This window comes from Alligator mississippiensis, chromosome 5, assembly GCF_030867095.1.
Source record: "Alligator mississippiensis isolate rAllMis1 chromosome 5, rAllMis1, whole genome shotgun sequence".
Taxonomy (NCBI): Eukaryota; Metazoa; Chordata; order Crocodylia; family Alligatoridae; genus Alligator; species Alligator mississippiensis.
This window is the reverse complement of record NC_081828.1, coordinates 45,451,906-45,467,169: the sequence shown is the minus strand read 5'-3', so window position 1 is coordinate 45,467,169 and position 15,264 is coordinate 45,451,906. Positions and strand designations below refer to the sequence as shown.

Below are 15,264 nucleotides of genomic sequence, written 5' to 3'. Positions count from 1 at the left end.
TTTAAAATTTACTCCTACTCTACAACCACATGAACTGGCCGACTAAATAAGCCCAGCTACCACAGCCTCTCCTCATAAGTGATTTGCCCTAGCTCTCTAACCATTTCTGGCTTACACTTTACGCGTACAGACACAGAGACTTCTTGTCTAATCTTCCCCTTTTTTTTGGACGTGCTGACCCAGACCAGAGCTCACGGCAGCCATTGGAAAGGCTGTCCAGTCCCAGATAAGCCCCTCAGCACACAACAGGCAAGCAAAACAAGAAGACTGGATGGACAGCAGCTGCATTCTGGGCTTAGCAAGTGCAGCACCAAGTGGCTGGTGCATTTCCTGGCTCTGTTGCTTTCTGGCAAGCCATCAAGAAGAAGATACTGTAGACCATACATGGGAAGGACCTAGGACATCTCACAAGCTGCTGTACAGAGAGCTGATCTTACAGAGGTGCCGTGACCATACACAGGCTGAGCATCTACCACAGAGTTAGGACCCCAACCAACAGGTTGGTCAACTGATCCCCCTCCTGTCAGTTCTTGTTCTCCTGGCTGTTCTCACACCCACTCCAGTGGCTAGCAGTAGAATTAATGGTAAATCCAGGATACACGTTACCACCTGCTAATCAGTGGCAGGCAGGCTGTGAATGCTTAGTGATACAGGCTCTTGCCTCCTACTCTATGATAGAACTGGTGGGTTGTAGGCATCTAAACTGAGTTGGATTGTTTAGGAACAGGGTAGTGTCAGGGCATCTCAGAGAGGTTCAGAAGCAGCACAGCCCCAGTCAGCTGGGTGCCTATAGAGCAGACAGAGTCAAAGCCTCTGGGTCCCAAAGTGGTTAAATCCCTGCTGGTACTAATTCCCTCTGCACCCAGGCCATGCTGGCAAACAGCACTGCAGCACTGATGGCGAGCAGCAAACCTTAGCACACCAAATGGTAGCAGGTTGGCTTGGGGCACTTCAAAGCAAAGTGGGGCAGCCATCAGGATCAATCTTCATTTGCTGCAATAGTGCATTAAGCATTCAGAGACATGGTCCCCTGGAAAAAGCACACACCATGTAAGGAAAGTATCAGAGGGAGAAAGCAGTTCCCCCGCTGAACTGTGGCAGTGGCTACCTTCCCCCTTAGAACTAACATGCCAGCGGTGCTTTATGCTGTCTACTTAATGTGTTCCACATGGAGCACGCTCCTCATAAACATTACTTAGAACAGGAATAAATCCGTCCATCAACACTTGCAAGTCAGCAATTGCCTCATTGAATTGCTACATGAGAAACTTTATTTTTTGGGAGGGGGGTGACAGGGGCAAACCTAGAATTAGCCTGTGGCCATTCAGGAGTTTGGAAGGGGAGCAGGTCTCTGTATATAATTTGCTGTCTGGCCAACTGCAAAACATTTACCCACACACTCTTCTTACCATGACCTTCCTGTGTTCTTCTGGTACCTTGTGGAATAAGGTAAAACATTAGGGCTGTGCAAAGCTTCAGGTGGTGATTCAATTCAGAGGAGATCTGGCCCAATTCGGTGGCTGCATCTCCAAATCTGAATAATCAGGAGACCAATTAAAAGGTCCAAATCAATTCAGAACTCTCCGAATCTTTGGAAAAGATTCGAAGAGCTTTGATATTTCGAGCAGTCCCCAGTGCAGCTTTGATGATTCGAGCAGCTCCCAGCTGCAGCCAACTCTGAGCTGGTAAGTACTAGGGGTGGAGGAAGGTGGGCTGGGGAAGGGGGGAGGGGACCATGGGGGGAGCCCCCATCCCCTGCCTGCTCCCCCAGCCCCCCACAGGTTCCCCACCCGCCCTAGTTCCCGGCCCTTTCAAGAAAAACCCTGGTGCTCACTGGGTGCTGCCGGGTAGGGGGGGTGATCCCCACTGCCCCACACTGTATGGGAGGCTCTGCATGAGCCCCCTGACCTCTGCTTCCCCAGCCCCGCCATGGCTGCCCTGCCTGATGCAGCTCTGGCCCTTCAAGGGAAAAAAAAACCCTCAAAGAAAAGCCTTGGGACTCACCACTCCTGCAGCAGCCTTGGGGCTTCTGGGGGCTCATGCAGAGCCCCCAATGCAGCAGGGGGCAGCGGGGATCGCCCCCCCCCCCCACCACCTGCAGGAACAGAGAGTCTGGAGGTTTTTGTTTTGTTTTTTTCTTAAAAGGCCAGAGCTGGGGCCAGTGAGGCAGCCATGGGGGAGGACTGGGGCAATGGATCAGGGGGCAGTGGGGGGCAGCAGGGATCTCCCCCCTGCCCGGCAGCACCTGCTGAGTCGGGGCTTTGTTTTCCCCCCCAAGTGCCGGGAGCTCAGGTGGGCAGGGCAGTCACTGCCCAGCTGATTTGGCCAAATCAATTCGGGACAGTGATTCAAATCACCAAATCCGATCGCTATCCCTCGAATCAGCCGAATCCAAATCCAAAACGAATACTAGCCACTTCGCACAGGCCTAGTAAACATTTATAATATGGAAGTGAGAATATTATACACAATGCCCTAATATAAATCACAGTTATGATTCTCTGTATATGCTGGGGATTGTAAATGTACCAGACAAATTAATGGGGTTCTAGGCTGTACAGGGAACCATTATAGATCCTGCTCAGATTCTACAGAATTCTAATGCACACCAGGTCAGAAACATCAGCCAGTGCTAAAATAATAGGACTGATGTGTAAAAAGTTCTTTTCCTTCCTTTTCCCCCCTCCAGCTTTTCAAGTTTTACACCTATGGAAAGCAAAGGCAATAACCAATGTTAGACATCTGAGAGGTAATTGCATAGGACATTTAAAAAATAGAAAAACATTTGCTCGGGCCAGATAGAAACCAGATGGAAAAAGAAAGTCAAGCGGATATGCAGAAGTGCAGTCAGGAAGAAGACTTCAAGAGGATAAATCTGCTTACAGAAGGTAAAAGTATTACCCAAAGGCAACCTGCATATCCCAAGGCTTTTCCCATGACAGCATAGGAAAAGCTCTAATACAGTTTGCACCCGCTAGGCCTCGAACATCTTGTTCCGGGCTTCCTTAGTTCGAGCGTTCAACGAGACTTGCTTTGCCGTTGCAGGTGGTCTTACAGGAGGTCTTTACACGTGCTGCAAGCTGCCCCTTTCTAACCTGCCACGACTTTGAATCTCTTACAGTGGGGGGCTTCGTGCAACACGGTTGCCCTCGTTAGACGCCTGCTCCTTTGGGGTCTTCCGCGAGGCTCCACCTCCCCTATACCTCACCCTATACCCAGCCCGGCAGATCCTGGTCGCTTTTGTGGCCAACCTTGTGCTCCATGATCACTCCCCAAACAACGAGCCCTCCGCTAGCCTTCCCACTTTTCCTGCTTCCACTCGACCTCAGCCCCTTCCGACATGGGGAAACATAAAATACCCTTCTCTAGTCAAAGAAAAAGACTTAATGAATCCTAAGAAAATCACCACACTTCTGGGCTTCCTTGCGGAACACAGATAGCCCTTCCGCATATCAATTCGCCCACAGGGCCTCCTCAAGGTGCCCTAGCTTCGTGGCTCAGCTCCCCCCCTGCCCAGGTTAGAGCCGTTCTCCCTCCAACTTCCCGCTATTGTGACCCTCTCTCTGGGTCCTCTCAATATTGCTGACCCCTCTCTGAGACCTCCAGTATAGTTGCCCTCTCTCTGGGTCTTCGAGATGCATCTGCCCTCTCTCTGGGTCTTCCCAGCGCGGCTGCCCTCTCTCTGGGTCTTCCCAGCGCCGTTCTTCTCCCCGCACCTTGATCCCTTTTACCGACTCGCCTCCTGCCTTGCCTGTCGCTGGGACTCCTATTCCGGGCTCTGGCTCGCTGCCTGGGTCGTCTGCTCCTCCACAGCCGGTGACTGTCGATACTCCCGGCGTCCCACGCCCCCAGCTGACTCCACTGGTTGGACTCTCCCTTGGCGTCCACGCGCCCCCTTCCTCTCTCACTGCCGGCCCTCTTATTTCCACCAGCTGATGATTGGGGCTGACGTCATTCATCGGCCGCAGCTGAATAAAGGCACAGCTAATAATCCGCGCAAGCTTCCCCCATTGTCCTTGTTTTTCGTCGAGTCCTGCTGTAAGTAATTTTTCTTTTTTTACTTTCATTTTTCTTGCTCCTCCCCCCACTGCTGGCCCTAGGGTTCCCCTCTTGGGCTTGGGAGTTTCCCCGGTTTGCCTCTCCTTGTGACACAGTTCTTCATGGGAAGGGGGGAAAAGTTTGACCCCACTGCTAAGAAGCGGCAATTTGGGGAAACTTGGGTGTCCTCCAGTCATTTTAATTTGCATTCAGGTGTCTCCTGCTGGTTACTCAAATGTAGGACCATCAAGAACTCCACAAGAGAATGTTTCCTTAACAATTAGAGAGACTGCTTACCAGTGGTTGTGAAATGGTCTGGATGCTGTTACACAGCTAGTGACACAACTGTGGGAAGTAGCCACACTTTAATAGAACAAGAGCTGGGTAGTATGGATCAGAGATAATCCTGCCCTGGAGTGTCTTAACTTCGAGCCACATACTTTAAAGTGGTGTAATGTATGGATAATTCAGGGGTTAAGAGCTCCAGGAGCTACCCAAAAATTACTGTCTAACAAGTCCCTAAAGGGGATTTGCCATTTAAGATAAGCTCCTCCCTCCATTCAATTTCTTGCCTCAAAGACTAACAGATATCAGGAACAGCCTTAGTCCTGCCTGCCTGAAACTCAGGGAGCTGCTTGGAGAAGAAAAGAAATGCATGTAAGTGGGGGAAGGAGGAAGGGGCTTCGAGGAAGAAAATGTAAGGAAAGCTGCTGACCTGAGCCAGAGAAATAGGAAGAATAGCTGAGAAAAGCAAAACTCTCCAGCAGGTCTTGGCTATCAGTCCCATTTCTTTAGCTTATTGGACCTGAATCTGTTTTACTGAGCATTAGTAATAATCAGAACAAGCTACAACTACTTAGAGAGAGAGAGCGAGAGAGAGTGCATGTGCAATATACCTGTCCAGAAAGGTGCCCTGATTTTTCCCAACAGAGCTCTTAGCCGTTCTGCTGATAGTGTGTCTGATTCTTTCCTATTCCATAAGCTGATCATATATGTTTCTCCCCCCCACCCCCAATACAGGAGACCATGTTAAAAAAAGTGGCAATTATTGGAGCTGGTGTCAGTGGACTGGCATCCCTTAAGTGTTGCCTGGAGGAAGGACTTGATCCCATCTGCTTTGAGAGAAGTGATGACATTGGAGGACTCTGGAATTTCACAGTAAGTGGGGAGTTTGTTTGGTAATGACAAGACACACATTGCTGAAGGCTGTCTGTCTAGTAACATTCCAGCTTCCTCCTCTTTCCTCCAGTGTGCTTGGCCCTGTATTTGTATATTATTGCATTGCTTTCCATGAGGTGTACAGACTGCTTGGCTCTTTCAGCCCAGGGGCCTATAATATCTTTACAAGAGATTACCTAATGAAGAGCACCATGCCATTTTGTGGCATTGATCAAGGATGATGTTATCTGTGCTAATACTTGCCCAAATGGGTTACAGACGCTCAAGGGCTTATATGGAAAGGAACTGAACGTCTACAGTTTCAGAACTGTGAGTGCTCTGAAATTTAGGTCTTCAGATCTTGTAAAAGTTGATTCATGTTAATCACACTCTGCAGTGCAACCCCCCTCCCCCTCTCCCCCCCCCCCCGGCACCTTCTTATTGCAGCCAGGAAAGTAAGTCACTGGGATGGGTTTTATTGTGCTTTCCACCATTAATAATTATAGTTAACTGAATGCCTTAACAAAAACACCTTGTTTCAGCTTCACATATTTCAGAGTGAGGGTAAAGGAGTAATTTGGGGACAAGAAGGAGGTGCAGCCTGAGCCAGCTTAACAGACCATATTACAAGTTTGCTTTGGCAGGCAGTGTCAGGGATTTCAGCATGACAGTGGTTATTCATTCAGCCATTATCAGGGCATGTTTGCTAGGCTCCAATTCAGGTTAGAAAAATACTATGAATTAGGGATTTGACAATAGATGAACTATTAGTTTACTGACTGACACGAATAATTGGAGGGAAAAAAATTGCTTGAATTTAGCCTCAAATCATTTTATTTCAGTTTCCTCAGAAAACTGAAAAACTGAAAAGCTGTTAAAAAGCTTGGTTCCATATGTTTTCCATTTTGGGGTTTATAACAAAAATCTGTCTGCCTTTTTTAAAAGAGTTCCTTATAACAGCAGAGGCACAATAAAGACTATTAATGGAGTTGTTTGTTACTCCAAAACAGAAAGTTTCTTATAATTGATTATCTTATTTTATTAAAACAGTAAAATCTTATTTCCATTATGTTTGGGATGAAATATTTAGAACTGATGTGGGATAGTGGACTGCGTAAAGGCCCAGTGTAAGTTGCAGTTCTGTTTTAACACTGGCTAGAGATTCATGTGCCCATCTCTGGGTCTGTATTTCAAGTTCCCTATTTATAAAATAGAGCAATAACTGAGGTGAGGAAAGGTTCAAGTTTGTGCACTGCTATGAAGATGGGTTGATCTCATGGCCAAATCACCCCAGTCTGCATTAAAACCATTGGAAGAAGGCTTTTGAAAGAGATGTCTGAGAGCAGTCCTAGAAGTTCTCCATATTATACGCCCCCATATTGTTCTGTTGGAAACTGGTGTTTGCCTCCTTCTCCTTCTACCCCCATGGAAAGGCCCTGGGGACCTATGCACGAAGCCTACTGGTGCTCTTCATCCCTCTGTATTTCCTGGTAATGGGGTTCCATTGCACTAACCTGCACAGCTGCAGATCCCAGTTCCCCAGGGGAAGCACTGCAGAGATGTTAATACAAGCTGGGGCATTAGTTCTTTTTCTGAGGGTTCTTCATCAGGCCAAAGTCAGGGGACAGTGATCTTATGCACATACCACTCAGCTACCCCACCCATTCTCTTTTCTCATCCAGTAGTGGACCTCAGACTGATAGAAACTACCACCCCAGGACAGAGAGCACAGGGCTGTGAGTCACCCAGCTGTAACTGTCAAAGAGAAATTATAGGAAACAGCCAAAGGCAAGCACAAACCATGGAGTCCATAAAGGAAATGGAAGCCTTCCCCAGGGACTGGATGGCCTTGTAAGGCCAGGTCTGAAACATGGGTGCCTTTGTCTACAATACCACCTGTATAAACCAAGAGGAGGGAGCACCTTACATTGCCTTTCAGAGCCTGCAGTCCATTGTCATATGTGATCTCCCCCCAGTACAGAAGACCATAGTAAAAAAGTGGCAGTCATCAACTTAGTTCTTCTTAAATTTAGAACTAAATCTGAAGGACATTGAATTGGCAGGAAAATGAAGTCCTTTCTCTGTTGAACTGCTACAGCAAAGGTGGTGGGGTAGTGGCACTGGTGGCAGCTGCTGCTTTCTTCATACCACCCTTGTAACATATCCCGGTACTGGTTTGCAGAGACTACCTCAAGGAGGCCTAGGGGGGATTCACTTTCTGTGGCTATTCCAGCTTTAGCTTCCATAGTGACCACAAAAACATGTTAATACCATCTCTAAGCATGGTTCTTTTATGGAACAGATGCTTAGAATAGGACCAAGGCCCCTGTCTAGTTTCACAGAGGTCACACTGCCTGCATCATGCACTGCCAGGGAATGCTTGAATGAGAGATGTCCAGGCAGCTTCTTGGCACAGCAAGAATTTGAGCTTTGGTAAGTAGAGCTGAGGTGCTCCTCCTTTTAGACACATCTCTGCTGTACTGCTGGGGGGTACAGTGCCATTGTTCAGATAAAATGTAACACCACTCTCAGAGGGTCCTTTGTGATCGTGTCCAATCCTGTGGCACTTCTATGAAACAGGGCATTAACTCCAACATCTGGGTAAAATACTAACTTAGTAATTCCACTCTACCACTTAACATTTCTCCTGCCAGTCTAAAGGTACAGACACTTGATATGTTCACTACAGAGTAATTCATCCCAGATTTTATTCTGCAATAAGAAGCTGACACACAATAGTCTTTTCCACACTGGCTGTTGCCAATAAGCACTATTGCCATGCCTGACCAGTGGCTGATGAGGGTGCCAATTTGTTGTTAGCAAAAGGCTACTCAGGGATGAAATGACCTTTCACCAGCAGCCTTCCAAAATTTGGTCAGCTACCAACTTCCATCTGCATTGAACCGTGCTTGGAGATTAAGCGTTTCACTTCCATCACCACACCCATAACCAGTCAACATGTCAGCAGTGCAACAGCATCCTGCTAAGTACATCTGGGATTGGCACAGGAGGAAATAGTGTAGAGCTTATATCTTTGGAGACTGACATGGGAAATAGTGTACCTCCTATCAGTGTAGGGCAAGGGTGTCCAGCAGACAGCTCATAGATCAGATCCAGCGAAGGATCCTAAGTCTTTTGCTCCTGACTCCAGTCCAGATACTTCTGGTCTCCTGCTCTCTTTTCATCCCTCAGAGGGACCAGCTCAGTTGCCCCAGTGATTCAGAGCCAGAGTTGGAGTGGATGGAGCTGAAGGGGAAGATAGTTCCTGAGTAAACACAGGTAGTGTGTCCAAGGTACTTTTCAGAATGGGACCATTAATTAAGCATCATGGGGAATTAATCTAACACATGAATTGTGGCAGCATGAGTTTAAAGGGTTAAGACCCTCTAGCAAGCAGCTCTAGTAGATTTTATCTCTTGTACAAGGGGAACCTGAACTATGGATTCCCAGTGTAAATTCTAAATAGATTCCTATCATAGGGTTAACGTATTAAATTTTGTTCTCTGAACCATAGCAGTTGCACAATATGATGGTGAATCAATTCAGGGAACTTGGTTGTTATGTATTAGAAGTCAGGTCAGCAGGCCAGCTAAATGATGGACCTGGCTGCCAGCAGCCTATCTACTTCCAGCTAGTCCCAAGTGCCTACATAGGCATGACTGCTGGCTTATAAACAGCAGCTTTTTCAGTGTCCAGGAAGTTACTCAACAGGACAGATCATTCTTTGTCTAACCTTGGTCATATGACTCCTTGAACTTAGTTTCCTGGTTTCTGCCTGCTGAGTCCTTGTTCCACACTCTACCTTGGGCCCCTGTGCACCAGACCACCTTGCCAAATCCTAAGGCTTTTGCTCCTGACTCCAGTTCCAGACCTCTGTCCTATGTCAAGTGGCTCCTGGGTCATGGCATTTATGTTGCTGTCCCTTGCAACTGTAGCTGCCTGCTCTGGACCCCTTGGCCAGTGGCTTTGGTCTGAATCCCTGCTTCCTCCTCCTGACTTCCCCTGGCTTGAGACTGTTGTGGTGACTGCCCACATCCTGGTCCATTACAGACCTCAGCTACCTGACCTGCTTGCTCCAGATCCCCTGACTCTAGTTGGGACCCTTCCTTTCTAACCTTCTAGGTTCCTGATCTCCTGGTTTGTGACCTCTAGGATCAAGTCTGTCTGCCTACATCTTGGTCATACCCCTGACACTATGACCACGGCTGACAACAACTTCTACTTCTTACAATCTCTGGTTTGGCCAGAGGAAGTGCCTCAGGGCTCGGCTAGCTGTTGAAGTTTCTCAAAATGCTTCATAACTGATGGATCTGACCCTATGAGATGCTAAGCAATCTGGTTTCTCATTTACTTCAATGGAAGGGTCATGCCCTTTTTAGATATTATATGCTTATTCCTTCATCTCCCTGTGAAATACAGTTGCCCTGGAAGAGCCCCTGGCAGCCATTAGATTCCAATGATTGTTATTTGTGTACGCAGAGGTGTTTGACTTAAAAGCCTTTCACTTCAGCTTAGCCAGGCTGTTATGCAAAGAGTCATTAACTTGCTTTGCCAGCTTGTGGTTTGCTGTTGAACAAAAGCAGATGTACTTTATAGGGCCTTTTTTATTTATGTAATAAAATAAACTGGTTGTAATGAAAAAAGCAGGACACACCTTCTGTTTATAAAGCTTTTAGAACAGTCCTGAATCTCAGCCAAGTTTCTCATGCTAATCTAATAGTATAGGAGTATAATTACTGGTCAACAGCACACATTCCTGAGTCTATTACTTGCCCCTTCTTGCTTGTTTATAGGCAGCTGTGTTTCGTTCTCTTTCAGTTGCATAACATTTCTCTCTTCAGATTCCCATTTGCAGAACCTGGGTATAAATGCAAACACATCAGATGAGTTTTAACGCTTGATAGGAATGGGCAACACTCGACTTTATCACTTAAGTCACTGGCAATTTCTAAACTACACATCAAATTAATGCTTACCATAGCATCATGGAGGTGAGGAGGCCGGCATGAATACTCAGTCTCTCAAGTGCCAATGCAAAATTCTCTGCTACATTTCACTCCGCAGTGCTGTATCCACTCAAGTTTTAAATGTCCCAAGGAAATTAGCGCTTTGGCCTCAAAGGGCATTTTTACACAAAGCATGGGGGGCAGTGCTTTAATTAGAGAGCCACACTAATTAAAAGCACCTGAGCATCATGTGTATCAGCGTCCCCTATGTTGAAAAATGGTGGCGGGGCACTTTGAACTATAGCTCATTGAAAGAGCTTTAGTTCAAAGCACCCCACTGCCATTTTTCAGTGCAGGGGATGCTGATGCACGTAATGCTAGAGTCTGCTGGAGCACGTTAATTTCTTTGCTCCAACAGACTCGATTATTCGAGTCTGCTCCAATGCACTGGATTTCCAGCATGTCACAGCCAGCTCCCTGCACGTGTATAGGAGCCCAAAAGGTTACTGCAATTTGTTATTAGGGTGCTCTGTAGGCTATACAGAGTTTGAGATGGAGTGTGGCCTCAGGTAGAAGTGGGTGAAATTTTTCAACCACTCCGTTTAGGCAAAATATGTAGATTTTGCAACACCAAAAAGCCTCATCTTTTCATGTCAAGTTATGCATTTTGAAAAGAGAAACCTAAAACATCCTGCAAAACATCCCACATCAAGTTGCATCAAGGGAAATTTAAGTTAGGTATTAGGAAAATGTCCTCACCAGGAGGGTAGTGAAGCACTGCAACAAGTTATCCAAAGAGGTAGTGAAATCTCTGTTCTTGGAGGTTTTTAAGACCTAGCTAGACAAAGCCTTGGCTGGGATGATCTAGTTGGGGATGGTCCTGCTTTGAGCAGGGGGTCGGACTAGACAACCTGAGTTCTTTTCTGGCCCTAGTTTTCTATGAAATCAAAGCACTTCATTTAAACAGTTTTAAATGCATTGGAATTTTTTTATTTTAAATTTCTTTTTTTAATTGTTTAAAATTGGCAATGCTTTTAAATAACTCAAAATATAAAAAATGTTTCTAATTGGATTGAAAACAAATATACCATTTTGAATAAAATGCAATAAAATTCTTCATGGTTTTTTGTTTTAGCAGAAATTATGGAAAATTTCAAATTAGGTTTGACCTGAAACAAAATTGTTTTTGATTTTTAGAAATTGACACCAAACTCATAAATGCACACAGTTCTAATTTCTAGTGAATCCTAAGCTTCAAATTGAACCCATATGAAAACCAGTTTATTTTTTGTTATTTCTAGCTCTTCCTTTGATAATGCCTCTTAGAGGAGAAGGTCTGTGTTCCCCTACATCATGACAAAGGTCACTTCCTATGAGAGATAAAGTCATCAAGAATAAACATATCAAGTTTTCCAGTCCAAATGTTTTTCTTTACAACTTTCATCCCATCCCATTGCTTTCAGTTATTTTTCCTTGTATTGGCCTACACAATTCAAGATAAACACTGACTCTGTTGGAAACACCTGAATTTTTGGTCTTGATTTTCAGCGGAATCAGGATTAGACCTTTGTGTTTCACCAGTAAACAAAATGGCTGCGTCCAGACGAGCATTGACACGTGGCATGTGGCGCTGCAGACACGGCATGTTCATTTGTTCTCCGCTCTTCAAGGGAGCAGCACAAAGCGGTTTTTGACCCCTGAATCAAAAAAACCTGTGGAGAAAAAAAGCAGAGTGGTGCACACACCGGCAGTGTACACCAATCAAAAGCAAAGCCAGGCAGCCTGGAGCTATGCTGCGGCTGCCATCCAGGCTCTGCATGACAGGGTTGCCACTGCTGCAGCCCTGGGAGGCCCCCAGAACCCCAGGTAAGGCTGCTGGGGCCAGCACTGCATGGCACAGCCATTTCCCAGGGACAACTAGCGGCAGCGCAAGGTGCGCTGACACTAGTTGTCCCTGGGGAACCAAATGTCTGCACCATGTCTGGACACAGCCAATGACTTTCTGCACCTTCCTTACAATTATAATCCTTGGTCAGTTGAGAACCATTGGTAACTTGGCCTTGAAAGTGTGCCTGCATTTAGTATAACATTCAAACTCTCATTGTTCCACCTTACCCAAATTAAGGAAAACCTGAGCTCAGATCTTGCATTGGCTTACAATTAAGAAGAGTGTGGTTGTGTCAGCCAAGGTCTTAGAATGAAGCCATTTATCTACAACAGTGATTTTCAGCCTGTGGTCTGCAGACCCTGGGAGGTCCACAGCCTATGTCTAAGAGGTCCATGAAAGAGGGCAATGAAAATTAATTTTCAGATCCCAGAACAGGCATTCCATTTCCAAAGGGGTCCACACCCCCATCGACATTTTTTAGGGGTCCAAAAATAAAAAAAGATTGAAAACCACTGGTCTAGAACACAAATCAACCAACAGGTAATATTCAAGATAGCAGCAAAATGCACTAGGTCTTTCCAGGCATTCAAGAAGAGACTGCCCATGCCCTAAAGAAGCAAGACAAACAGTGGGCTGTCAGAGGAAGATGGCCAAATAGATTCACTGTAGAGAGCATAATAGAAATGGGTCTTTAGGGGGAAATTTAATATGGAGAGGGGTAGAAGGCTGGCAGACTAGCTCAGCATTGTGCATATGAGGAAATAGGTTCTGAGAAATTTGTAATTTGGGAAGTCTATGTAAAGCTTACACCTGTTGGTCAATATTATGAAGTGGCTACTATGAAAATTCATGAACTGCCTCTGTGAATCTGACTTGGCAGGCAAGGCCTGTCATACACACCAACTGGACTAAGGACTGTAATGGATATTTACCATTAATGACTTGACTTTGGCCAATGGATGCTTTGCTATAGAGGTTGGCTGAAACTGGGAGAGCCAGTTTCCTCTCCCTACCTGGTGTAATGACAATCACACCAGTATAATGTGTAATTTGTCAATGCCCTGAATTTCTCCCTGTTTATAGCAAGTCTTGCAGCTGCCTTCAGTGATGAAGTTTTTTGTAAACTTTTGTGGGTTCTTCTCTTTAGGAACAGGCAGAGGAGGGCAAAGCCAGCATCTACCATTCCGTGTTCACCAACTCCTGCAAAGAAATGATGTGCTATCCTGACTTTCCTTTCCCTGATGATTATCCAAATTACATGCACAATACTAAGCTCCAGGAATACATAAAGATGTTTGCCAAACACTTTGATCTTTTGAAATACATAAAGTTCAAGGTAAGAACTTATTGATGCAAAATCCAGCATGAGGAGACTCTGAACCATGACTTCACATACTTCCTGTCCTATAGAAAAGTGGCTCCTACTGGATAAGCAGTACTTAGTAGAACCTGTGCAAAGTTTTGGGTGCTGATTCAATTTGGAGGCAATTCAGCCCGATTCAGCAGCCAGATCTCCAAATCTGAATCAAATCAGGAGACCAATAAAAAGGTCCAAATTGATTTGAAGCTCTCCGAATCAATTCAGAAAAGATTCAGAGAACTTTGGAGATTTGGGCAGTCCCCACTTGCCGCTGCAGGAAGCTGGACCTGGACTCTGTGCTTGTAAGGGGGGGTGGAGGGGGGGCTTGAGGAGGGAGAAGGGGACCATGGGGGGACCCCCACCAGGCCCCATCCCTTGCCTACACCTCCAGCCCGCTGAGCACCCCCCGACCCCTGCCTGCTCTCCCAGCCCCACTATGGCTGCCCTGCCCAGCACCAGCTCGCAGCTTTTTTTTAAAAAAAAGCCCCACATTCAGCAGCTGCTCCAGCAGCTTTTGGGGATTCTGGGGGCTTGTGGCACATTGCCCCCACACACACACAGCACAGAGCAGCGGGGTGCATAAGGGATTGCTGCCCCATCTGGCAGGAGCTGGTGAGTGTGGAGCTTTTTTTTTAAAGAACTGGGAACTGGAGCCAGACAGGGCAGCCATTGATGAGGCTGGGAGAATGAGCAGTGGATGGGGCCTGTTTGATTCAGAGATTTGGCCAATTTGGTGGTGGCTGAATCTCTGAATCAAATTCAGCTGAATTGATTCAGGATTACTTAGCAGCCGTGCACCTGTCTGAACACAGTGATTGTGATTACAGGCAAATGCAATGCAGGCTTAGAAAAAGAATTATGCCCTTACAAGCCTTATTGCACAACGGCATAATCAGGCCTAATTAAGTAATTTTGAATAACTAGTAGAGGTGTCACTGTGTCTGTGAGTAGTTCACAAACAGGAAAGGGACAGACTATTGTACATCATCAGACTGTGTCAGCCTTTTCTCTGCCAGGTGTTCTTTGTGTGAAGGAATTAGACAGGAGGTATGTGCGTGATCATTCAATATCATTGAAACCTTTCTTTTATATAAAAACAGAGAGAGAGAGAGAGAAAGAGAGAGCTTATCAACCAATCAAAGTCATATTGGTGACTTAGATGACAAATAACCTGTGCAATGATTTATTAGCATCATTTCCCAATCACAACCTGAATTTTCTTTTGCACAAAACTTTATTTCATAGATTTCATAGGCATTAGGGCTGGAAGGGACCTCGGAAGATCATCGAGTCCAGCCCCCTGCCCAAAGTGCAGGAAGTCACTGGAAGCATCCAGTTTCATCTTGAAGGTGTTCAATGAAGGCGCTTGAACCACCTCCGGTGGCAGGCTGTTCCAGACCTTGGGGGCTCGGACCGTAAAGAAATTCTTCCTTATGTCCAGCCTGAAACGATCTTGAAGTAGTTTGTGACCATTTGACCTCGTCATCCCTTGGGGCGCTCTGGTGAACAAATGTTCCCCCAGATACTGGTGGTCACCCCTGATAAACTTGTAGGTGGCCATCAGATCACCCCTGAGCCTGCGCTTTTTCAGGCTAAAGAGCCCCAGGGCTCTCAGCCTGTCATCGTAGGGTCTGCTTCCTTGACCTCTGAGCATGCGCGTGGCTCTTCTCTGGACTCTCTCAAGCTTCTCCACATCCTTTTTGAATTGTGGAGCCCAAAACTGGACGCAGTACTCCAGCTGCGGCCTCACTAAGGCCAGGTACAGGGGGAGAATGACGTCCCGAGATTTGCTTGAGAAGCATCTATGGATGCAAGCCAGCGTTTTGGTCGCTTTACTAGCCGCCACATCGCATTGCAGGCTCATGTTCATGTTG

At 46.3% G+C, this 15,264-nt stretch overlaps 1 protein-coding gene and 1 long non-coding RNA gene across 3 annotated transcripts in view; one reads left to right on the top strand and one right to left on the bottom strand.

Annotated features, from left to right (window-relative positions):
• The first annotated feature begins 4,592 nt into the window (after positions 1 to 4,592).
• LOC102576189 (flavin-containing monooxygenase 3) overlaps positions 4,593 to 15,264 on the top strand; it is a 28,975-nt gene continuing 18,303 nt past the window's right edge. Inside the window, exons 1-3 of the mRNA XM_006259136.4 lie at positions 4,593 to 4,695; positions 5,059 to 5,196; positions 13,178 to 13,366. Coding sequence (XP_006259198.2) covers positions 4,690 to 4,695; positions 5,059 to 5,196; positions 13,178 to 13,366 — 333 coding nt within the window. The 5' untranslated portion in view covers positions 4,593 to 4,689. The remainder of the gene's footprint in view (positions 4,696 to 5,058; positions 5,197 to 13,177; positions 13,367 to 15,264) is intronic.
• Positions 9,212 to 15,264, bottom strand: part of LOC109286345 (uncharacterized) — a 114,142-nt gene continuing 108,089 nt past the window's right edge. For both annotated transcript variants that reach the window (XR_009462424.1, XR_009462425.1), the window contains one exon: positions 9,212 to 10,054. This is a non-coding gene — a long non-coding RNA (uncharacterized LOC109286345). The remainder of the gene's footprint in view (positions 10,055 to 15,264) is intronic.